The sequence below is a fragment of the Thermobia domestica genome, chromosome 7, assembly GCF_964235325.1.
Source record: "Thermobia domestica chromosome 7, izTheDome1.hap1.1, whole genome shotgun sequence".
NCBI lineage: Eukaryota > Metazoa > Arthropoda > Insecta > Zygentoma > Lepismatidae > Thermobia > Thermobia domestica.
Window position 1 is genome coordinate 87,053,493 of NC_137460.1, and position 26,358 is coordinate 87,079,850.

A 26,358-nucleotide genomic window follows, 5' to 3' on the forward strand; every position below is an offset into this window, starting at 1 on the left:
GACGTAGATCTGCAGCGGCGGGCTCTCCAGGCAAGTCAGAAGCATAACCTCACTTCAATTACGGCCTTAAAAACATGGTTATGAGCATTTAAGCGGGCGCTCACTATTGTTTTACGTAAAGTGACCAAACTTATAGCTGTTTTCCAACATTTGCCAATATGTACCTCTAACCGCTTGACTAGTTATGGTCTTCTTAACAGGTGTAGTGTTGTGTATGTTCGCAGTTTAGGAGAATATTTACCCCCTTCATCCCCAACGTTGGCCGATATAAGAAAACACGTATGTCCTACTTTTGATTCCTTTATTCACTCTAGGAGTTTCAAGCAAATCGGAGAGTGGCACTTGAAAACCTTTGCTTGTAAGTTTAAAATTAACATTTTCTGCTTATGACTTAATTATTTTTCTCAAGCTGTCCATTTCTGTTTGCAAAGCTTCTGCTTCCTCTTTTACATGCTGAAACACAACTGTGTTTCAGTTCCAATTTTATGATAGTGGCAAGTTTTTCAGTGGTTGACAAGTTAGCCCAATCACCACCTACATCCATATGATGGCGCTGCCATGTTAAACGGTCTCAAGGGGGATTTTTATATTTCTCCTGGATTACACAAGAACTTCCAATACATTTTCAGTATTCCCAGTATCGATGCAATTTTCCAGTATTTCAAGTATTTCCAATGTCAGTAGACACTCTGCAAAACCACTTTCACACATGGTTGATGCATATTACGATACCTTAGTCTTCACTGTTCAGAAATGAAAGCACGTCTTTATTTAAAATACGTTAAATCACGGTACAGAGAAAATAACGCACCAATGTTATATTTACATGAACATGCACGTCAATTTTGTCCTTTTTTATTGGGTATTATCTTCTGCTACGCCAAAACCATTTATTACTTTCTATATGTAGCGTATGACCAAATACGATTTCTCTTGGCCTACTATAAGTTAATTCCCATATTAACCTTTAGGACTCTTCTCAAAAAATTTCGGTGATGATCATGTCATGCTTTCAACTTAAAAACTAAACTAAACCATGACGTAACAGCCTTTTGCGGACCTTGAGGCTGCTCCAACGTCATCAATTAGCGACCGCTGGAACTATGTCCGGTCTAGCGACGATCGCGTGATCAGTGTATTGCGTCGCCTTGAATCTAACAAGCATATCAGCTTTTCGGACAGAGTGCCATCACGTCTTTATCCACAAAATTGTCCAGTTGGCCTCATGACGTGGTTGGACCAACCAGGAATCAAGCTCGGGATCATGCGGACGTACAGATTCCTCCATGTTATTAATTTAATCTGATATAAATCTCAAAATTTTTACACATATATATATATATATATACTAAAAATTATATTGAAGAAAGTTTGTTTACCTTTGTAATATCTACCAAACCACTATCAAGACTTGCAACAGCTCCTTCAGCAAGAGGATGACTGCCTTTAAGGCCAGATATAGCATGTAGCACCTTTAAAAGAGAACATAATTACAATACTAACATACTACTACATTAATAAAATCTACTGCTGCAACTAGTAGAACTATTAGGTAAACAATAAATTTATTTTACCATATCTGCTAATGAGTATACATGAATCTTACCGTTCGCACAGTGTATTGACCTCGAGAATATGCGGAACTAATAGTCTAAAAAAATATTTTGAATATTATTTATTTTAAATTTTGCTGTTAGTGTATTCTAGTGCTAGTGCTGTTAGTGTGTCTAAATTCTGCTGTTAGTGTACTTATGATTCTGTTAAATTCAAAAATGGAAATTTGGACAAAATTCCAATCCTCTACGAGTTTGTACGAGTTACCCAGACCAATTTGAACATATATTCAAAATTTTGTGTTTCCTTCGGTGTAAAATTCAAGATATATTCATTACACGAAGTGTCGATAATATCACAGATAAACATTAGTATAAAATGTTCTGATCTACTTTACCACAACTGGATGTTAGTAACTTCATTATTATATTAATCTCTATCTTATTACATTTTGTTAATGCTATTATGATTAATTGATTATTATTTGTTTAGGTCGATCTCCTGATTTGTTATAACTTCTGAATTATATCAGAATTTCTTTCCGTAAAAACAGCTAATTTGATTATCACGCTTCTTCCTATAGATAAGGCACTCCCAATATGTGATGCTAAGACACCACCCCCTCAAAAGAGTTACCCAAGTTACCTATTTTAAACAATTCAGTAATTCAAGGACTTAGGACAGAGAAGTGGAACAGTCTAGTGAGACACCTGACTTTCTAGATTGCAACAACACTATAGAAAGAATAGACAAATAGTTCATTGTATATGATGGGTATAGATACTGGTTGTATGACGTAGGTATCCTTTGTCGTAAGGAGTTTTATATTTTGAGATACAGTTTGTGTAGTAAATGGAGATTAATGCAATGTAGATTTGGAAGTACAGAGTATTCAAGTTCTGAATATTTATAAATAGTGAATATTTGCTGGGTTGGTAGATAATACTGATTTAAGATTCTAAAGGTTATATATAACACCAGTTCTGCATAAATTCAATAACCACTACTCAACGTTACTACCAAATAATAATGAACTGAAATTCCTGACAGTATACTCTTGCTTCTATTGTTAAATCTAGCACTTGGGCCTGCACACTGACCTCCATTTCTTCAAAGACTTCCTCTACATCCACTCATTCGGCATTTCGCTATTCACAAATAATCACAATGTGGATAGTATCTACCTCCAATCCCATACTGCATTAATCTCCATTTACAACACACACACTGTATCACTGAATGTAACAACTCTTTACGGCTAAGTACGTGCCTACATCATACACTTTATACCTACAGCCAGCAACTTCACCAACAGTACAGGCAATGCAGAGCTGACTTCGATAAGGGCATTATTATTGGACATAACTCCTGCGTCTTGTTCAACAGGGACCGTCCCAAACATATGTCTCTTACGGAAGCAAAAGACGATGTGACATTATGGGCATTGTACGTGCTACGTAAACCAGAGACCTCCCCCCAGATTGTAGAACACTGTTAGGAGTTTAAGGCTACATCACAAATGTCAGCTCCCATCGGAATATTACAGCTCGTCCAGTAGATTGGCCATACACATATTCTATATCTAATTCCCAATTCAACGCAGTGTCTCCGGTGGTGTTTGCAGTTTTGGATCTGCACGGTGGAAATTAGTCCTTTGGAGAAAAGAATCCACATTTTTTTTTTTTTTTTTTTTTTTCGTTTCGATGGGATGTTATACCTGCCAGAAGAATGGTTGTCGACAGTGTATTGTGAGGTCCTGATCTGTACTTTCCTGAATATGGGAGATAAACTTAATCGCTGCGTCAGAAATAGGTTAACGCATTTAACTGGACAACATACTACGTGGGAAAAAGGCACAGAATATGTCGTTCTTAGCCAAATTACAGCACAGAATTGTAGCCATGATTGCAGCAGATATTGCACTTAAGGTACTGATACCGAAGGGATTCAATTTATGGTAAGATAGGGAGCCAATTAATTTGTGATAACTAAATACATACAAAGATCAAAGTAATATTATAGGAGAAAGAACAAAATATCAATACTTTTGATTATTGCATTTTAATTAATGATTAATAAAAATTTAAAATTCGAAGACTATATTTGTACAACACGAAATATCGATCTTCCTCTATCTTTACGATGCTTTTTAAATAGTAACACAAATATAATTTAACAATTATATAATAAAAAAACTGGTTCCAACTTTCGAGTTCTACAGCGAATACTTATTCAAAATTTTATTTTGTTACTTACCTGTTGTTGAATTCGAGCCACTTCGATTGCATCTTCCACTTCATGTAAGAAAACGCCCAGAGATGGAGCATAGCCACTTCTTTCGCTTTTTAAGCACAAGTTGGCTTGAGCAAGGTATGCTATTCTATCATTTAGGGTAATGCTGCTGCTGCAAAATTAATACAACAAAACAGTAAGTAATCGTCTTCACAAAGCTTTTCTCTCTCTGCTTTGTCCTCCCCTAAAACACTAAAAATCTATAACAGACTATAAAATGTTTTTGGTTTGAGGTTTAATGTCCCCTTTAGCATCGAGGCTATATGACACGTGGAACTACAGATTAAAGTGAGACCCGAATCACAAAGAATGAAATTAAATTAAATCTTTGAGTTTTACGTTCCACGGCAAAGGTAAAGGAGGCGGTGATGATGAGAAATGAATGAAATGGTGGAATGATGAAAGTGGGAGGAAACGGGAGAGCCCCGAGGAAACCCATGCACACGGTGTTTGTCCACCACAAAGTTCACTTGACGGGGGCTGGGATGAGATCCGAATCACATAAGTTTCCACTGCGGATATAACCAGGGTGTCCCGTGTCAAAGGTACGTATGCTAACCATATAACCAAGAAGGAAATAAACAGACTACGAGAGCTGTTACATAGATCAAGAATACATGAGATTCTATATGATATGTATATGTGATTGTGCGCAACTGTAAAGATAACCCAAGCTTTCCAATACTAATGAAAAAAAAAAAAAATCACGACGAAAAAAAATATAGGAGGTTTCGTGAAGCTGTGAAAAAGAAACACTTCAATTGTCCAATAGGTAGAAATAAAAAAAAAAAAAAAAAAAAATCACATGGAAATTACACCAATTGCTGTATGAACATACATTCAACTCTACCTAGTAAATATAATTAAATGGGTAATTATCTCGTTGCAAAATTTTATACGAGTTTCTTAGTGTTTTCGTATGTAGCTCACCAGTACTAAGCAACGATCATAAGGAAAGTATGAAAAGGATTTGCATCAGAAAATTAGTGTTTGTAAGTATATGTCTCCAAGACTTAAATGAAATGTAAATTAAATCTAAAATGTAAACATTCTACAGCTGGCGTTTTTAAGATAAGATTTGACTATGTGTAACATGTTCTACAATTATTTGCCTATAGTTAGTGCAAAAAGTATTAATACACCTAAATAAATTATTTATAACTCTTTAAAATCATACTCCATAGAACTTTTTAATGAATATGACGAAACGTTTATTTTTTCTTCCATTTTGTAAATGTATGAATACTTTTTGTGCTAACTCTATACTGTTTGGTGTAATTATCTTTAAACAATAAGCAGGAAAGGACGAAACACAGAAGGGGGTCTATTCAACCAACCTACTGTGAAAACAGAAGGTCCTTCAACTACCCACACCTTATTTCCTTATGTTATTTTTACAAGTGGAAGTAGCAATGCTACAAAATATAGGTTTCGTTAAAATATAGGAAATATAGGAGTTTATAGGAGCACTGGAAAGCCTGATAATCTTATTTGTATAACAAAGAGATTAAGTACTTCCCGACGCTAATAACAACCTTCTTTCAAATCCCTCAAAACAGCTAAATACATCAAATTCAAACCGAACAGAAAAATGTTTCTGATGTAGTTCTTTCTTTCTATATTATTAAACAGTGTGTACTACCGTGAGGTCCTTTTGGGATCTCAAAAGTGTTCAACATGACATGTCTCTTGAATGCACGAGATTACTACGCTGTGGTTTTTTGTATTACCTCCCAGTGTATACTGGATATGCCAAATAAATAAAAAATGTTCGTTGGTGTATTGTTGATCTGTAGATATAAGGACTGTTCTGCGTTGAGGTTGTAAAAGCAATCTACAGGGTGGTTAAAAAAATCATAGAAAAAATTCCCTGACGTTTTCTGGTTTTCCAGAACATTTTGTAAAAATTTTCCCTGATACGTAATCAGTCGCACAGACCTTGCCAAGTTCATGGAAAAACAAGACTAAGAAAATATGACAACAATGATATACCGTAAATACGCGCGTAATTTTCGCCCTCGCATAATTTTCGCATCCCAATTTTGAAGGACATTTTTTGTATATTTTATTTTCCTCGCGTAATTTGCGCACGCGGTAACCTTTTTGTGAAACAGCATTTTTCCAGGAATCAATTACGGTAGCTAATGAACAATTGGCAACGCAGCAAAGCCATTGTTGTAAGGTAAGAAACCACACGACTTCTTAATCAACTTTTTTTATGTTATTTTTCTACAAATTTAGAATTAATTGTTTGTTGTCAATTCTTGCTACAAAGAAAGTGTGTATCGGTATTTTCGTGTTATTTTGACTGGGGAAAAAAAATTAGATGATGTTCACTGATGTGGCTAATTCTTTTTCCCGCATAATTTACGCACCCTTGTTTCAAAACAACTTTTTTCGTCTAAAAAAGTGCGAAAATTACGCGAGTAAATACGGTATTTTTCCTTATCAACTACAAAAATGAATGAATAATACAAAAACAAATACAATGTATTTTTTTAATGAAATTATGTAATTTAAATTGTCATTCATTAGTGTGTGCTAAGATAAATAAATATATATATATATTAATGAAAGGATTGAGGTGGACTCGAACTGCCGCGTAGAACACATGTATTTTATTAATTAGCCTCGCAACCCTCTCGGCCACAGAGTTAGATTATACTGTTTATATTTCTTTTCCTGCTATCTACAGTATAGGCTAATCTTAAATTCGCATTACCGATTCGGATTTTCTAACGAAAATTATTATGTTGCAACTTAATTTGGATGTAAAATCCTGACTTAATTAGAATTTAAAGACTTTACAGTACTACGCGCATTAAAATAATAATAGAAAATATTGAAATCTCAGTTGCCAACTTCACGTCTAATTTGACTCCAAATACCTGTGCTGGCGTTACCCAATGTTGGTAGAAGTCGAAAGTTGCTATTGATTTCTATTTTTCGCTTATATTTATTTCCCACTATTTTTGCATACAACTTTAATAAAGAAATATTAGTTACTAACCCTTTTTCTTCCATGAACATTAAAAAAACATAACGAAAACAAAGTTATTGAGGAAAGATGTAAGTTACAGTATACGCGCCATATATTTTGGGCATGGTTATACATAAAACTAACTGTGGTTGTATTATTAATGACATAGCGTTAGAAAAACGGCAGTAGTTCATTTTTTTTTTTTTTTTTTTTTTTTAATTTCTTCAAACACTTTTTCTCATCAATATTGTACATTATATTACTTTATCTTAATCATCTTAGCTTCAAGCTCGTTTAGAATTTTCTTCTTTATCGTTCCATCTTCCGTTTCTTTTTCTTTTCTTCCCGTCCTTCATTTGTTGCTTTACAAACAAGTATAATCATTTTGTGCACAATTAATCATGGATATGTTTATGGATAGTTTCGTACAAGGTCACTAGAAGTAGCTACTGAATTGTACACAGGTTTGTGCGCTACTTCAGTTTATATTTTATTTTTTTTAAAGCATCTGCTATGCATTCCGCACTGACTGAAAATCCTTCTCCAAGAATTGAATTTCTATGAAAAAAAAAACTAAAGATCTTTTTAACAATACCTCTTAATTCATTTTACTCTGAATTATTCAAATTTCTTAGCCAACAGTCATGCAAACACTGACCAATTCTAGAATACTGATTCATATTTGTTTTACAATTTGGATTCGAACGAAACACTTTAAACTGCAACAAAAATCTATCTACCCTAGTGCCATCTAACCAATTATTTTCAACTAGTTTACCTAAAAGAGACTTCATGCGATTCACTCCAATATCAGATCCTGCAGAAACATTCGGATCCAAACACGGAAGAACTATAATCAATTTATACTTTAAAGACGACTTTTCAAGAAGTTTAAGAACAAATTTATGAAGACATTTTCTACAATTTCGGCGACTCTTAGTTGACATCCCTTAACGGTACTGCATGTAGCAAAACCAATATTCATAGAAAGATTTTCTTTGTTTTTCACATCAATTCACATACAGAAAGAACTATAAGCTTCTGGTTTTACGAACTTTGCGCTTAAAAAAAAAAAAAAAAAGGCGATAAAGTGTTGTAAAGAAACAGACTGAGAGAGTGTCAGTCTAAAATTCAGTAAGGAAACGTTCTACTTCTGAAGCAAGTGAATTTAAAAATATAAGTTTAGAAATGAGCATGCTTGTGTCCCTACATGCTTGATACGATCTGACAGCTCGAAGTCCTGGAAACTTTCTTATCTTTCCTGGTATCTTGAATATGCAACACTTAATATGGATAAATGTCAATAGCCCGCTGAGCAACACTACTAATTTCAAGCAAACGCACGGAACAAAGACTTTTCACTAGAAAATTTTCTGAGACACAATACTGAATGTATTCTGCATGACGTGCTGAAACACCTTTAAGTAAATCATAGAGAGCTCTTAGAAATTCAATGCTATTTTACTCAGACTCAAGTGCCCCATGCGTAATATGTAACACACAGCTTCCTACAAAAATTCTTGTAGGATCGTTTGGTGACATCTGACTTGAAGGTAATTTAAAGTTCACATTGAGGTTATCTACTAAAATTTGAAAATTCTTTTTTAAAGTCAAATAACCAATGCACACTTGCCCTCTCACAGTACTCCAGAAGCGCATATCTGTATTCATCTGCTTCTTTTGAGAGACTTTATTAAAAGGTTCATTAAAACTCACAGGATTATAACCACACTCCAACAACTGAATTAGTTCATTTTCACTGAAGTATGGTGTTGAAACTACATTTTTCACGGTTTGGGAACCTAAGTTCGAATATTCTGACAATTTACCTTGTAAGCAGCAGGCCATATTGATGCAGGTGTATCCCCAAACTCTTACACATTTGACTCGTAGAATCCACATATGAGTACATAACCACCAGAAACCTCTCAGTTCTGTAGAGATGAGGTACAAATAGAGGTACTCCAAGTCAGAACGTATTGACTTGTTTTCTTGGCTCACTAACGCATTAACTGTTCCCGATACTAAGATGGACGCGGCCGTCTGATATGCCTTTTTCCTTTCATATGACTTCTTACCGTTTGCCTTCCTATGTTACCCAACAAAAAGACTAACGGAGCAGAAAGTCTGGACATCGTCCCGTTCCAAACATGTCTGTATCCCACATTTTTAAATTTATTAGTTGAATTACTGTTTCGTATTGTTTAATCTGTCTTACTGTTCATTAAGTTATATTCTGAAAGTGCGTAGGAGGCGTAGAATGTCGTCAAACTCTATGTGGAGCTTATTTATGGCCTGTTGCAGAGTAGTCGATGAAGTTGACAATTTTCTCTCTTGCCTGCTTTTGGAAAGAGACTAATTTCTTCTACTTTGAGCGAGTTTGTAGGTCGCGAATTTTCAATTTTTCACTTATTTTTATTTCACGAAAACTAAAACATTGTAACACTAATGAATGAATGAATGGAAAAAAAAAAAAAAAAAGACAGGAAGGAAAGTTCTCTCTCAAACTTTACAGCTCTGAAATTGTAACGAGACAAAAAAGAGAACCACGCTCGCATCCGTGTTAGGTCGAGATGAGTTATGAAAACTGAATGACTTTAATTTTATTTAAAACAAGGAGTTTCTTACTCGCAATGAAAAACACACTGTCAACTAAGGGTTGCTTACGGCGGATGATAACTTTGAACATAATACTAACAGATAGGCTTAGATTCTTCCGGCAGGAAAGGTGTTCGTTGGAGTCGTTTGGGTCCTGTTTTGTGGCTGCATGGAAAAGGAACTGAGTCTTAAATTTCTGAAATTGTACATGAAGTAGAAGTCTGTACTATAAGCGAAACTTTTATTAGCTTCCGACCTAGTAGCACATTTCAGCTCTTACACATTCATTGGAATTTCACCTACAGTGAAAAGTAGAATTTGCGAAAAATCAACCAATGTTTACTTTCTTCAAATATAAAAAAAAATTACATACCCAGGTTTCTTCGCAAGTTTATACAGAATCTTCGCAGCTTCCTCATGCTTTCCTTTAATTTCGTAGTATCTCCAAAGCAGTTCAAATATCTTAATGGAATCAGGTTCCTGCTCAGTTTTTCTCATCAAATAAAATTCCAAGGTAGGTTGGGTTACTTTTATTAGTCTATCAGACATCTTCTTCTCTAACATCCAGTTAAATATTGCTACGTGAAGTAATTCGTCTTGTGTCTGAAGAGCATGTTGAATAATGTGTGTGACCTGGAAAGAAAAGGGAGGAAAAAGTCTGTTTTAGACAGTCTCAGAATCTGTTATTTGTTATACATTAAAAGGCTGAATTTATGAGATTAGACACATACCGTTGAAGCAAAAAGAAATACAAGAAAGAGAATAAAATAGAAAAGATTCTAGAAGCTGATTGGATATAGTAAGATGTGATAGTTTCTCTTGAAAAGGTTCGTGATGATTATATGTCTTGTAATATTAATTCGGAAGGTAATTCTTAATAAAAAGTGGAAAAACAGTGTTTAGACGATAATTGGTGGTTAATTATTACCATTGCAAGGGTATTTTAACAAATAGCGCAGTCGGTAGGATTGTTGACTAAGAGAACCACGTATAGATATCCTCTTTTTGTTCAATTAAAATGTGATGAACAGATGATTAAATTTTTGGTTGATACTGGAGCAGCAGTTTCTGCTATAGGTTATAAATCACCTTTATTAACAAAAAATGTGATTGAAGATTTTCAGGGACGGTTGCATAATGCGGACGGGTCTCCCATTAACACTGTGGGAAAGTGTTCTGTTATGGTGGAACATAAAAATTACAAGGGTCGTTTAACCTTAATGACAGTTAAACAAGAAACATTTCTTCCTATTTTAGGGAGACGATGGCTTGATGAGCTAGTACCTGAGAGGAGGAATCAATGGTTAGATATATTTGGTGCTAATAGTGATCTACGACATATAGGAGAAGCAGTAGATAGCCAAACAGTAAAGGTAATGCAAGCACAATTATTAAAGCAATTTCAGGAAGTTTTCAAAGGATTGATTGACATACCAATTAAGGATTTTAAAGTTAATATTCCAGTTAAGCCAGGGGCAACACATATTTTTAGAAAAGCGTATGATATTCTTTATGCGTTACAAGAACAAGTGAGTTGAGTTGATTTTAGTTTAGCGTCCCTTTCAGCAGCGAGGCTATATGAGACGTGGACCTACTGATTAACGTGGAATCCGAACCACATGAGCTCCCGCCGGGAATCGAACCCGGGTCTCACAAGAACAAGTGAAAAACGAGTTGGATAAATTATGCAATGCAGGAGTTCTAAGGAAAATTTACGCAAGCGGATTGAGCGACTCCTATGGTTATAGTTAAAAAAAAAAAAGTTCCATAAGATTGTGTTTAGACTTTAAAAGGAACCTTAATTAAGTTACGGAAAAAGTAAGCTATCCTTTGCCGAAAATACAGGATGTACTCAATAAGCTATCTGTAGCCAATTATTTTGTATTACTAGATTTAAAGCAGTATTATACAATGAAATAGATAGTCAATTGAAGACAGTTGCTTGTGCTTCAGCTATACTTTCAGAGGCAGAAAAGAACTATTCTCAGTTTGAAAGGGAAGCTTTGGCCATAATTTTTGGAGTACGGAAATTTCGCAAATTTCTTTTCGGAAGATATTTTTAATATATATATATATATTTTTAAATCGCATTTATGGTACTTAGGCACAGGGAGACAATGAATGAACGTGAATGACGGAGAAAAACTGATAGCATAACGACGGCAGAAGAAATAAGAGACAATCCACGGATAGGATCTTATTCATCATGAGCTCCCATTGTCTAACAAGAAGAAGGCATACTTTGGTAAGTGAACTTCGGGGCTATTTTTTGCGAGGTGGTAGTGCACATTTAAAGTTAATATTACAAACTGGGAGAGCGCAATGGGCAAAAATGATGGAGAAAAACCGTCTTAAAGTTTTCTACTCGACGCATATATCGTACGACGCGCAAACTTATCAAGTGACGGCGTGCCTAAGTGAGAAGAATCGGCGACTCAAGTGCAAAGGGTCCCGGGTTCGATTTTCGTTCGAGTCAAACCTTTTTTTCTTGCTTTTTGCCTCAACCAATAAAGTAGGCATTTGTATATTAGTATAAGTAATGTATTAATTCATCATATGTTTATAATGAATAAAACAATAGAAATTTTCAGAATAAAACAATAGAAATTTTCAATTACTTGTAAATTCTTTTGATGTTTCATGTTAACTAGGAACAAAATTTAATCTCTTCCGTAAATATTATTGTTACTGCAGTCGCTGTGTAAAAAATGTTCTTGAAGCTTCGTTTCTACATCTGTTGACAGTGTGAGAATTACAAGGAGAATGAGGAGGAAATCTGCTTTGGTTATAGCAACATCCAGTATTAGCAAAGGGGATTCCCCCCCTCAACTCCTTTGTAAATCGCACACTGTCAACAGATGTAGACACGAAGCGTCAAGAACATTTATTACACAACGACCGTCGTCAAGGGCGCCGATCATGGGGGGCCCGTCCCCCCAAGCTCATGTGGACTCCATGTATTTTTTATGAATATGTATTTTCATATGTATTTTTTTATTGTTACATGTATTGTTGTATGTATTTTTTATGAATGGGTCCCCCAAATGTACAGAGAAATCGGCGCCGTTGACTGTCGTAACCATAATACAACTTGTGATATATTTACGGAATAGATTAAATTTTCTTGCTAGTTAACATAGAACATTGAAAGATTTTACAAGTGATTTTAAAGGTTCTATTGTTTTATTCATTATAAACATATGGTAAATTAATATTTTATTTATAGTTACTTTATTAGTTGAAGCAAAAAACAAAACAAGGAATGACTCGAACGGGAATCGAACCCGGGACCCTTTGCACATGAGTTGCACACTTACTTACTCTGCCACTCCGTCACTTGATAAATTTGCGCGTCGAACAGTATGTGTGACGAGTAGAAAACTTTTGAAGACGGTTTTTCTCCGTTATTTTTGCCCATTGCGCTCTCCCAGTTTGTAATATTAACTCTTTAAATGTGCACTACCTCCTCGAAAATAATAGCCCCGAAGTTCACTTACCAAAGTCTGCCTCTTCCTTGTAAGATTAAAGAAAAGGCTCTCTGTGCCGGAAGAACCCTACTACTGAATCAACATTCTTCATATGCCTTGATGAAGAGCAGAGTCATAGTAAGAATAAATTAAAATGCATAATAACACTTTTCCAACCATAACTCATCCGCTCTTTATATATAAGGATTGGTCTATTGAAAAATAAATTTTACTCCCGTCTCATTCTGATATTAATATATCTTAAATTATTCTTACAAAAACATTTTTCGCGCCTGATTCGATAGTTGGCGTTGAATTATTTTGCATATTGAATTAATACGAACAATTTTACTTTGTATAACAATCTCAAAACAATTTTAATTTATTTCTGAGAATGATATAGTAGGTCAATTTGAGGCTCTAAACACAGTAAAAAAAAGTTCATATTTCGAACTCTGTAGAACTAGAAACTTGTCACTTTAAGTGTAGACTGTAATAAATTATATGACTGTATTATTTGAGTAAATTTAATAAGCCTCCTTACATCACATCACCTTCAAGTGCGAATCCAATAAAAATTCAGAGTGATAAATCTGCCGGACTGGCCCAGAAATGGAACCCAAGTCCCCGACTCACGTCAACTCCGATTCGATTCGCTATCTACTACAGTAGCCTGTCCACTCCCTGAACAATTACACACCTTCTACTCTTGCTGATGATACTCATACTTCCAGATCACATAAGTTGATTCCTCCCATTTTTAAGGAGTTTGGTTTACCAAAACTCCTTTAGATATTTATCCTGCCCGTGTGTCCATCCGTGAGACAAAAAAATACCAAGGGCCACTTCATGGATCACCAACAAATTTAGTTCGGATGTCAAAGGTCAAAAGTTAGGAATCAACTTCGCTCACCAGGGTGTCTACCAAAATTTCAAAGTGAAATTTCGTGACCTTTTCTTCCGCAAACCATAAAATTTTGTAACATTCCCAAGAGCGAATTTGGACGCGAATTGGGCCGAATTTTCATGCATGCGATAGAAGCATTGTTTGTTTGCGATTTGGTAGCATCTAAAGCCGACCAGAGACATTTTTGGTGGGGAATTTTGACGTTTTATGGAACAGAATTTTCCAGTTTATACTTATATTTGCACAGATAAAAAAAATTCGTGACCCAAAAGCTAAATTTCGTGACTTTTTCTTGACTTTCATGACCGTTTTCTGATTTCATGACTTTCGTAACCGATAGACACCCTCCTCACTGACGCGATATTCAAACCAGAAGGGCATAAATTAACCACTTTTAGTTTTTAAGTTAATCACTATATTGCAAAAAGAACACACACAAAAAAAGTGGTAAAAATCCTTTCAACTTCCGGTTTCAACATCGATCTACATGAAATAAAACAATAATAGAGATTATGAAGCTGTTTTCTGGAATCAATTTAACGTTCTAAGAGTATGTACCATCTTCTGTTCTACCCCCTATCAAATCGGAAGTACAGAAATCGATTACTTACGGTTTTAACATTGATCACCATAAAATAAAAACCTAATAGAGAGCGAGAAGAGTTTTCTACAATCAATTAAGTGTCTCATGAGTAAAAACCATCTCCATTCTAATTTATCCACTGCCACTTTGGTTTCAATATTAAGAAAATATCACGTCATATAAACCAAACTCCTTCATGTGGTGTAGATGTGACACTGCTATTTTGTTTTATGTAATGTTCAACCAGTACAGGTGTTTGTTACGTTATCCCAAGCTCAACAGGAATTTCGTATATATCATTTGGTCTCGTGTTGAGAGAATAGACTGGACAGCGTAACGTATTGCACATGGTAAGCGCGAGATCCGATTTTATTCCTGCTCAGTCCCATGTTTTCTCACTGAATTTTCTTGATTTAACAGTAGAAGCGATGCTACTACACTGATATGTACAGTGCTACCAATAAACACAATTTTCTTTCAACAAAGACCAAACAACATACAAACAAAAGAGTTGTTGAAATGGTGTGAATAATTAAGACCTCTATTGTTTTGTCTGAGTGGTTTGAACGAAGGTAGATTTTACTTTACTCACTTAATCTAGATAGGTGTATGGGGGGCGGATTGGCTAGTTCCTTCCTTTCTAAAAGATACTTGAAAGACTGGATATTAAAACACTGGAATGAAGAAATTCCACGTATACCCGTACTGCGTAATATATATTGTGCATATTGTGTGTAACTGAATCACAAGAAAATGACTAAAATTAATTTTTGGATACAGTTATCACCTACCTCGAACTAGGTTTTTATCCTGTTACTTTGTTTAAATGCATATTCTAAGATAGGTATTACAATCTATGAAAGAAATTGAATTTCTCACGAGCTCGTCAAGTTACAAAGATCAATTCCTCATTAAAAATAGGGGGGATACATGTCCCAGCGTTTTTCAAAATTTATATTTTAAGTAAGAGAAGGGAACATTTTCAATGTAAATGTAAAAGAATTGTAAGAACGTTTGATGGCCAACTCCTTGTAGACCACTGCATCGAATTTGATGAGTTTCGGTACGTAAGTGGATCATGGCCTAACTTAGGTTTTTATCACACTACCGGCATGTGGGATGAAGAATGAGGGTAGGAAAGCAGTGATATGTGAAAATAATCCAAAACGATCAATACTAGCGTCCAATACATAGTTTCCAAAGTCAGTAAGATAAATAGTGACACTCCAGATCCTGTTTAGGTCCAAGTTCAGTTCCACTGGCATTGAGGTGAGAAGGGGGTGACGGGTGGAGTGGAAGGGGTAACATTACGAATTTTTATTATGTTTCATTCAAATGCGTATCCCAAGCGGAGAAGCGGGTTCAAATACTTTCCAGAAACTTAGTTACCTTGTACGAAGAATGGGTATTTTAGCTAGTTATGAGTAAACTTACCTTACCTTATTCTCCTCTACACTATTAGTATTTATTGAACCATTATCGAAAGTCGTGCCTTTACTGGTAATTACCAAGGTGCACGTACGAAAACAAGATTTAATAGGTAACAGTACATGTACGAAAGCAACACGAGTATAGTCATTTGTATAACTAATTTCCATTCATTCTATTTTACTAAACCCCTTTTCGTTATTTGTGTCTTTGATAATGCTGCCAGTGAAGACAAACAAAATTCAAAGTTCAGTGGTTATTAAAGTGGTCAAGACAGCTCTTTACGCGACTTACATTCACAATGAGCAATATGAAGTTATTATACAAATAGTTCACTCGAACACATCAATAAATATCTCTCCCATATACAGGGTAATCTTGACTTCTCATAGTGCTAAGAAATCAGATCTTTCACACATTGTATTAAACATCTAAAAATCTGACTGAACTTGAATGCTACGAACTTATCATTGTTCCTGAGAAGAAGGTTACAGAAACAGCATACTTAAAAAAATTAAAGGGTGATATTTTTAAACATCATAACCTGAGAGGCACTTTTTCACTATTGGAATAAACAGTGCCTTGTTTCGTTTAACCTTGACCTAATCGAGGGAGTTGGAAGAATTTCGGGCACAGCAGCAGATCCAAAACTTCTTGTGCGTTGTGTCCTTTCCGTTAGATGTTCACTGACATGAACAAACTGTCAGAAGAGCTGATAACTCTTAATGAATATTTTTGTGTTACTTCATATTACAGGGTGTCTACTAAATTCTCAAAATGAAATTTCGTAACTTTTTAGTAACCTTTCCTTAAAAAAAAAAAAAAAAAAAAAAAAAAAAAAAAAAAAAAAAAATCTTAAGAGTGAATTTTGGTTTAAATTAGGCCGAATTTTCATGGATGCGATAGAAGCATGCATGCTTTGCTTGCGATTTGGTAGCGTCTATAGCCGCCCCTAGACATTTTTGGTGGTGAACTTTGACGTATTATATAACAAACTTTTCCAGTCTGTATTTTTATTTATACAGATAAAAAAAAAAAAAATCGTGACCCAAAAGCTAAATTTCTTGACTTTCATGACCGTTTTCTGATTTCGTAACTTTTTCATGACTTTCGTGACTTTCAAATAACACAGTTCTGATCAGAGCAGAATTAAATATATTAAAAACTATACTTACAATGTGTTACAGTTTCAAGGGTTTGGAGAGAGAGAAGAGGAAGATTATTAGAAAGTGGAAAGAGGCTAGAAGAATAAAGAGAGAACAAGAGGAGAACTTAATGAATTGGACAAGCGGTATGAATATACACGAGCAATGGGAGAAATTGTTGGATGTGATAAAAAGGAACAAGAAAAGTGCATATAGGCTATTAATATTTATTTATTTAAATATATATATATATATATATATATATATATATATATATATATATATATATATATATATATATATATATATATATAGTTATTTATTTTTCTTATTTAATATTTTCTATTTGTTATTTACTTTTCTTTGTATGTCATCTGATTATAGAACTGTTAGAAAAAGTGAAAGGGCTCATTATATTTTTCTGTTGGCGCGGAATTGCCTTTATCCTCATTGGTTCCCTACGACCAATGAGAGAGAAGAAAAGGGCGTGGCCTTTCACTTTCTCGTGTATATAAGATCTGCTGTCACCTGTCTTTTCTCAGTGTTTGTGTCTGATGAAGAGGACGTTAGGTCCTTGAAACTGTAACACATTGTAAGTATAGTTTTTAATATATTTCATTCTGCTCTGGTCAGAACTGTGTTATTTGTTATTCTACTTATCCAGAGCCATGGAGTTTGTTCATCGTGGCTTTCGTGACCAATAAACACCCTGTACTACAAATTCGGAATGATTCAGAAAAAATCTAGAAAATAGCGAGTTGCATATAGAAAAAATTGTCAGAATAATTATATATGGGGCAATCCAAATGAAATCGACAAATTTCCAGGACAACCATTGCTGACAAAATTTCTTTATTTTTTATTCTTTTACCTACGATTATACCACATTCAGGGAGTTGTAAACGGGTATTAATTTATTTTTTTGCCGCGCAGGTTTGTTTATAGCGACCATTTTGTATAGGCGCGTGTGCGTATTTTGAACTTTTCAGAGGATTCCATTAAACGTTGTAACTTTTTAGGTTTTAAAGATAATGAGTTCAAACCAAAACCATATGAAAGATAATGGAATGGACAACATTCTGTGTTCTGTGGACATTAAGAAGTACTTTAGAACGTCGGGGGAAAACGCTCTGAACATTGATGTTGGAAACCTAAAATAACCGTTTTGGAATTATATTTTGAAACGAAATAAATGAGAATCACCTTCAATCTTTTTTGTCTACATAGAGACTAAATAATAGACAACGTCCCAAACAAGTTTCAGATCTGAGAACCATATATTTGATTTTTTTGGAAACTTTTAAACATTGCGAATTTTCGAAAATCGTGTATTTTCACCAGGAACGACACAAATGTCTCAGGAAGGGCGCAAGTGAAAAATCCAAAATTTGCACAAAATAGACTATAGTTGTGCAGTAACAAGTAGGTAAAATTGCATCGCTGAGACTTGAGTAGTTTCTGACTTATAAGTTGTTGCAATGATGTGAAATTCAAAATTTTAACAGCTGAACAGATGTTCAGGTTTTGTGTTGATAGTATCTCAGGCATACAAATAATCTACGTTTCATCAGAAGAAGTGCAGTCAAACAGCAAGAAATTCAAGATTTGCTACTTGTAAAAGAATTATCAATACCAGATCATATCATAGATTTGTACCTCTGACGCAAACACAAATCAGATGTTATGAATTGTCTCAACCAGATGAATTTGCTGATTGCAGTGCTTCAGTACTTCCAGAACATATGATGTCATTTGCACCTAATGATACCGTAGTCACGACGAGAAATGGCGGATTGGGAGAATTGAAGACATCAGTCAGGACGATCTTTTTGTTCACTTCTTCCATCCCCATGGCCCAAGAACCTCTTTTAAGCTACCTATGAATGACAAGATGTGGGTGCCAATCACTAAGGTTCTCCGGAAACTCACACCCACAGAGTTCACAACTCCTAAAGGTCGTACTTTCAATATCAGTGCCAAACCCTGTACACAAATTAGTCAACTGTTTACTTCACTCATGTCTTAACAGGAGCGCTATAGGTAGAAAAGAAATAACAGACGTTCCGTTTTTTTTGTACAAGATATGATTCATAAATTGTGCACATTTACCAACGTAACATTACTATCGTGTTACTTTGATTTTTGCTACAAAGTTTATATCCAACCCTCTTGGCGCTTCATGATATTAAGTCCCAGTAAAGAGAAAACTTATAACTCAGAAACCACTCAAGTCTCAGTGATGCAATTTTACCCACTTGTTACTACAAAACGATCGTGTATTTTGTGCAAATTTCAAATTTTTCACTTGCGTCCTTCCTGAGATATTTGATGGTGAAAATACACGATTTTCGAAAATTCGCAATGTTTAAAAATTTCCAAAAAATCAAGTATATGGTTCTCAGATCTGAAACTTGTTTGGGACGTTGTCTATTATCTAGTCTCTATGTAGACAATAAATTGAAGGTGAGTCTCATTTATTTCATTTCACAATGTACGTTCCAAAACGGACATTTTTAGGTTTCCAACATCAATGTTCAGAGCTTTTTCCCCGAGGTTCTAAAGTACGTTTAAATGTCCACAGAACAGAATGTTGTCCATTCCATTATTTTTCATATGGTTTTGGTTTGAACTCATTATCTTTAAAACCTAAAAAGTTACAGCGTTTAACGGAGTCCTCTGAAAAGTTGAAAATACGCTCAGGCGCCTATACAAAATGGCCGCTACGACCAAATCTGCTACGCTAAAAAATAAATGAATACCCGTTTTTTCAACTCCTAGAATATGGTACAAACTTCGGTAAAAAATTAATCACAAACTAAATTTTGTCAGCAACCATCATTGGTCGATTTCATTTGGATTGACCCATATACAACAAAATATGTCTGTCAGTTAACTGGTAAGGCATGCATCAAATAAACAGAATTCTTCAGTTTGATTTCCTTCCAATCCAACAATAATTTCAAAATACTTTTATCAAAAGCATACATATAGCAATACTTACATGTTTTTCTGCTTCTGCTGGAGATACTTGGCTATCTAAACTTAAGGGTTCTGGTGACATAATGGTTGGTGGTGCCTGATAAGGCTGAAGACTTGTATTGTGTAGCTGATCCAAAGCATTTGTGATTTCCTTATAACAATCCATTCTACAAAATAGATAAAATTTCGATTTCAGCAAGATTTGAGAACAAGGAAATAAATATTTCAGTGCATTGTATTTGTTCGTTTGAAGCTCAACGTCTTTTGTCAGCACCAAGATTATATGAAATCAGACTAACTACAGCTAAATGTGAAATCTGAACTACATGTACTCCCTCAGAAAATCAAACCCTTCAATCTCCCAACCCATGGGTACGAAACAATCTATTATCCGCAAAGGAGAAGGTGACATACAGTTAATTTCACCTTTAGTTACTACTTTGTATGAAAATTTTAGTGTGATAAGGTCAGCTATTTGTTGAGGTTTCAGCTGTAAACTTCCGTATTTCGAAAGAAGGAAAAAAGGGCGACTCTACGTAACGCAAAACAAATTCCAGTTCAATCCTCTTTATTCAGATTTACAATTTGTTATTTACAACATATTGCAATAAAATTTTGTTCGTCACGTTTAAAGCAAACTCGATGTACTCCGAACTCAAAAGATATCACAGACACACACAAACCATACACACATGGAAGCTCACCAAAAATGAATTGTGCACCTTCCTTCGATAATAAGCTTCTTGGGAGGAAGAAGCGTTAATCTAATTAACATACAACTAAAATAGGAAGCCAAAACTAGTAAGAACTAAGAAAATTAGCAGAAGGAGCCTGATCTTTAAAAAATGAAGAGACTGATCCGCTTCCTGAATTTTGTCACAGACGGACGAAGATAGCCGTTCTGCAAGATTTCTCATTCTTAAGCATATAGTTTCGAAGTATAACAAGAATTACAAGAAAATACATGGAACAAACCTGTTTAACATTGATTAAATACAGTATGTACTTAAAATGATTTGCTAAAATCAATGAAAAAGAGATTTTTTTCCGCAATCAGGAACCTTGTCACTTAATATATCTATTAGAAGAAACTTGAACAAATCAAAGAACATTTCAGTTTAAGAAATACTTGGACGTTAAAAATACAGTAACTATTGCCAAACGTTCCTTTCTCACCATAATCCTAGACACCACCTTTTGTGAAGCAGAAAATAATACGAAATCATACCTCCTCATAAACGATTCATATCCTTGATGATCGTGTCTGGGTTCTTTGTTTTTATAATAATGGAGTGCAATGTTTTTCGGATCTATTCTGTTGGCACAAGTTTCGCAAAGATCCAATATGCCACCATAAAAGTGATTCATCGCAAACTGCCTACAAACTGCAGGAAGATTCACTTGGGGAGCGACTTCTTTACACAACTGTAAATAGACAAAATAATAAGTAAACACTTCTAATTAGTAACTTATATAAATCAATACTACATATATAATTAGCACTTCGCCAATCACCGGCCTGCAAAATACGTTGCAGAATTCTAACAATCCGATAACCTTCCCTTATATGGGATGACCCATTTATCTTGAAACGCTTATGCAACTTTTAATTAAACTAATCAATAAAAGCAATGAAATTTTGAATTACATAACTATCGTCGATCAGGGGAAAGAGTTTGACATATTCTGGAATTCTACTGGATTAAAAATGTTAACATTTTTTTAATGGCACTAAAATTATTACATATTTCAAATTTACACGATAAACGAAAACTTACAATGCTACACTTATTATCCAGTGTTACAAACGAAGGGCGCTACACTTTCACAAACATCACAATTTTAGAGGTGTCTACAACAGTAATAATACAACTGAGACAAGCGAGGTAATGAGCATTCAAAATATCTTACTAGGAATGATACCGAAGTTAAACCTTGAATCTGGGAATAACCTATATATTTCTTGAAAGGGTAGTCGAGCAAGTTCCGAAACAGGTTTCAGTTCCTTGCCCGGAAGTGACCTCACACCTTCAGGGTTGGAAATATATAGAGCATGACTTATATGTCCAAAGTGCTCCGCATGACTAGTAGATTAAGAATATAATATGTACTACCAGTTATATCATATATCAAGGCAATGAAACCAGAAAATGATTATTTCACTATAAATATCCTATATTAGTGGACCTATGAAGTTGAGAAAAGCATATCCATAATATCCAGTCAACAGGAAGTCATTTAGTATCACAACTAATGTGACTCATTGTTACGGCTACATGTGACATATTCGATGTACGTATTTCAATTTCTATATTTTCCTCGATTTCACTTATATATGTTATCAAATCAGTACTTCATTATTATTCGTCAACTGCTCACACAAACGAGTTTTTTGATAGGTCACACGGAACCAAAAGGGTTCAACAGATTTTGAAATGAAATGAAATTTTTGAGTTTTACGTCCCATAGTTATGCCGGCTAGGCTAAAGGAGACGGTGACGATGAGAAATGAATGAGATAGTGGAATGAAGAAAGTGGGACGAAACGGGAGAATCCCGAGGAAACCCATGCACACGGTTCAACAGATTTTGACTTATTAATTAGAGAAAACTAGTCGTAGTGGTGATTTGAGATCATTTACTCGATCCGAACAGCTCTTTCTTTGTAGCTATATACACCCGATTGGTCACCTTTAAGGGTTTAAGCACTGTAGCCACGACAAGGCCCGGGTAATGAGAGGGAAGGCGGCTCCGGCTGGATGTTGAAGTTCACTAATATAGGATATTTATAGTAAAACAATCAGTTTTTGGTTTTATTGCTTTGATATAGGATATGAATGGGTAGCGCATATTATATTCTTAATTTACTAGTCATGCGGAGAACTTTAATATATAGGACATATAGGTCAAGTTGTTCTATATGTTGTCAACCCTGAAAGGGTGGGGTCACTTTCAGGCAAGGAATTGAAACCTGTTTCGGAACCTGCTCGATAAACCCTTTCAGAAAATATATAGGTTATCTTCAAATTCAAGATTCAACTTGGGAATCATTCCTAGTTAGTGTCAAATACTATGACCGTAATATAACAGAATTTGAAAAAATACGACAAAGTTACAATGCCGTTTATTCTAGCTCTGGAACTCCTCAGTTCGTACATATATTTTCATATATTTTAGCTATTACGCATATTAAAGATAGCTTGAAGAAACATACACTAATTTGAAATGCACAAAAGCTCTATATTTGACGATAATAACGTATTTTACTACACCATTCAAAATTATGCATCTAACAACTATGGCGACACTCACAATTATATCGTATAAACATTTCCTTGACAACAGCATCATCATAGCAACGCGCACACAAAATATTTAAATCAATCTACTACATATTTTCTTCTTCTATTTTATAACAAATGCTTGAGCACTGCTGCCCTTATTACAATTTAAAAAAAAATACAACGTTATCGTTGTAATTTCTTTGCCTTAATTAAAAAATAAAATCTGACCAAAGCAAATCACTTTTAATAAATAGTAGTGATTTGCTTTTGTTATATTTATTTTTTTAATTAAAGTTAGAAGAGATTGAAAATATGGCTTTTCTTCTTCAAAAGGCTTGATTTCAAGAAACTAAAAATCACATCCAATCACACAGATAATTTCTAATAGGCATAAATATCATAACGACATTTACAGCAATTATGGTATCTCAAACCACTGCGGAGATATTAAGAAAACACAGCTTGTTAAGCTGCTTAAAAAGACTTTTTGTCGGACGTCGGAAATTGATTGATGCTTCCTTTAGCTTTCAGAACATTACAGCAATAACATTTGGTAGTTGTAATAACAAACTCTAGCAATTACACAATTTTGAACAGTGTTGGAAACTTTATCAATGTATATATCATTGGAACAGTTTGAAATATCAAATTTCTGTACAGGGCATTATGATCTTTTCGTCTATGGGCATTAGGGCGGGGCGAACTTCAAGAAATGTAAACAGAAGCTTTTGTCTCTAGTTCTAAAAGTTGATATAGGTAAAGATAATTTCGTATGTAAAATTTCAGATTTTATCTTTTGGTTTAAGGGTCCCAACTTTGAGTTAACAATGAAGCTATTATTGGCATATGATAAAAAGTAGTTTTTTTTTTTTTTTTTCTGTTCAGTAGGTTTATTGTTCTAAAACATGCATTATTTTTTAAAAGAAGTATTACTTAATTATCTGCTTTCAGAAACGCATGCTTAGTATCCAAATTTCCAAACTTCCTTCTTGATTCCTCGGATGAAGCAATCATTCCATGTCTGGCTTTATGACCAAAAACTTTTGTGGAAACCCTGGAAACTTCTTTTACGACTCGTTCAACTGCTTGTGAATGACATTGGATTCCTGTAAATTCCAGTGGTCCTATTTCAATCTTTGCCAGCAATTCTTCATCTAACATTGAGTTTACAAGTGGAGGTGGCGTTGTGACGGAAGCATCCCAATCAATCATCTTGTAGTAGGTTTCTGCTTCGAGATGAATCATAATATTTGATTTACAAAATTTTCTCACTCCAGCTTGATTGGTCGTTCTTGCAACAACAATCTTGTTTACTGCATCTTTTCTTACTTCAATGTCTGGATCTGCAAGAGCTGCAAGAAGAATATTTTCACTGTGGGCAAAATAACAATTTAATTTTAGAGATCTTATTGCAGCTTCCTTCATCTCAATATCGGATAAATTTCTAACTTTCTCCAAAATAAAATAGAAGTTGCGTGATCCATCAGTGCAGTTGGAATGGGTTTTTGATCTTTTTATCTCAAACCAACTTGGAGCATACACTCTAACGATGTAGGTTACAAGCTGCAATAGGTTTTTGGATGGATTTCTTGTGCTCATGAACAAACGAAGGGTTCGATTGGCGAGCGTCAACCACCTGGCGTGATTAAGGGCACCTGGAGAAGCAGTTTGTAAAAAGTTTATAACAGCAGCATCAGCGTTGTCCTTTCCCTTTTGTACTGCGATGCAAGCCTTCAGCAAATACTTTTGATCAGCGCTAAAATCTTTTGTGATATTCACACAAAATTCCTTGACATTTCCAGTGACGGGCTGGAAATCAACTATTGGAACATCCCGTGGATCAAAACTTAGCATCTTTCCGATATGCCCCGAAAATCCCTTTTGGACCAGTTGTTTTGCCATCAATATTTTTAAAAATTTCTCTCAGTAGAAGCTCATTCAGATGCAATATACAAATGAGCCACTGTAAAGGTCGATTTAAAGCTGTTTCCAGTCGACGTATAATTTCAGAATGTTCGCCGGTGTTTGTATTTGTTCCATCACATACCACAGCACGCAAAGTAGCTGTTGAATTCGTGTCACGTATAACAGAGAGTATTTCATTTGAAATATCTTCTGCTTTGCCAATTTGTGGAGCAATATGATCCACGTATTGCTCACTAGGATATGCAATAATAACGTAGTGATCCTCCTCCTTTGTTAGTTGTTCTCCATCTGGTCCAAATAGTCTGGTTTCATCTATGCGCCCATCAAAACCAACACAAATTAGCCTGCGCGAGTCAAACGAACGAGATTCTGCTCCCTTGTTTCTCCAATAAATTCGCTGTCTCCGCAGCTTTGTTGGTTCTAGTATATTTTCCGGTTTATCCAGTTTTAGGTCTTTCAGGCATGCATTAATTAATTTGCAAGCATCTCGGTTACTAACGCCAGTTCTTTCCATCATTTGGCTTAAGTTTGAGTACTGATGCCTATTTTGTGATGGCCGTTTTTCGGAATCTGTGTCTTCAGAGTCGGATGTGTTTGCTTCATAAGATGATTCATCTTCCAAGGCCACACCACTTGCTTCATTTTCTTCCATCAAGTTCAACTGACAGGCAGTAGTTTTAGTCGTAGTTAGGCTTTGCAAATGCTTTTTCCTAAACCGCTCTTCCTGGTCCTTCCTCTCTGCTTTTTCCTGAAGTGAACTCTTGGTGAAAACTTGTTGCAAGTTTTAGGATAAAACTGCGTTAATTGCATCGAACAAACATTTATTGTAAGCAAAACAAGAGAAAAATGAAAATATGTATAAACTATAATTAAAATATGTGGTAAGGAAATTCTGCAACTACACGCAAAACCTCCTGTTTTACAAAAATACACTGACATTTGTGGAGCCATCTAGCGAGAAATTGGAAAATTACAAAATAATAAAATTACTGAATCAAATTCCAGTTGCGACCAGTAGAAGTGTGATTTTTTTAGAAATCATACTGAAAGTGTGCTTAGCACATGCAAGAGCAGCGATCTTCATTAAATTTGCATCAATTAATTTTTTTGTCCCGCCCTAATGGGCATGAATATATAGGCATTAGCAAAAGAGAAATAAAAAGATAAAGGGACACTGATCCGCTAAAGACAATAATCCAGCTGTTTCAAGATTATC

General features: G+C 34.9%; 1 protein-coding gene across 1 annotated transcript in view; it reads right to left on the reverse strand.

Moving 5' to 3' along the window:
* Nup154 (nuclear pore complex protein Nup154) overlaps positions 1-26,358 on the reverse strand; it is a gene marked incomplete at its 5' end in the record, with an annotated part of 133,831 nt that overhangs the window by 42,726 nt on the left and 64,747 nt on the right. Inside the window, 5 exon segments of the mRNA XM_081764995.1 lie at positions 1,380-1,472; positions 3,811-3,958; positions 9,798-10,057; positions 19,956-20,100; positions 21,162-21,358. Of these exon segments, the coding sequence (XP_081621121.1) occupies positions 1,380-1,472; positions 3,811-3,958; positions 9,798-10,057; positions 19,956-20,100; positions 21,162-21,358 (843 nt within the window).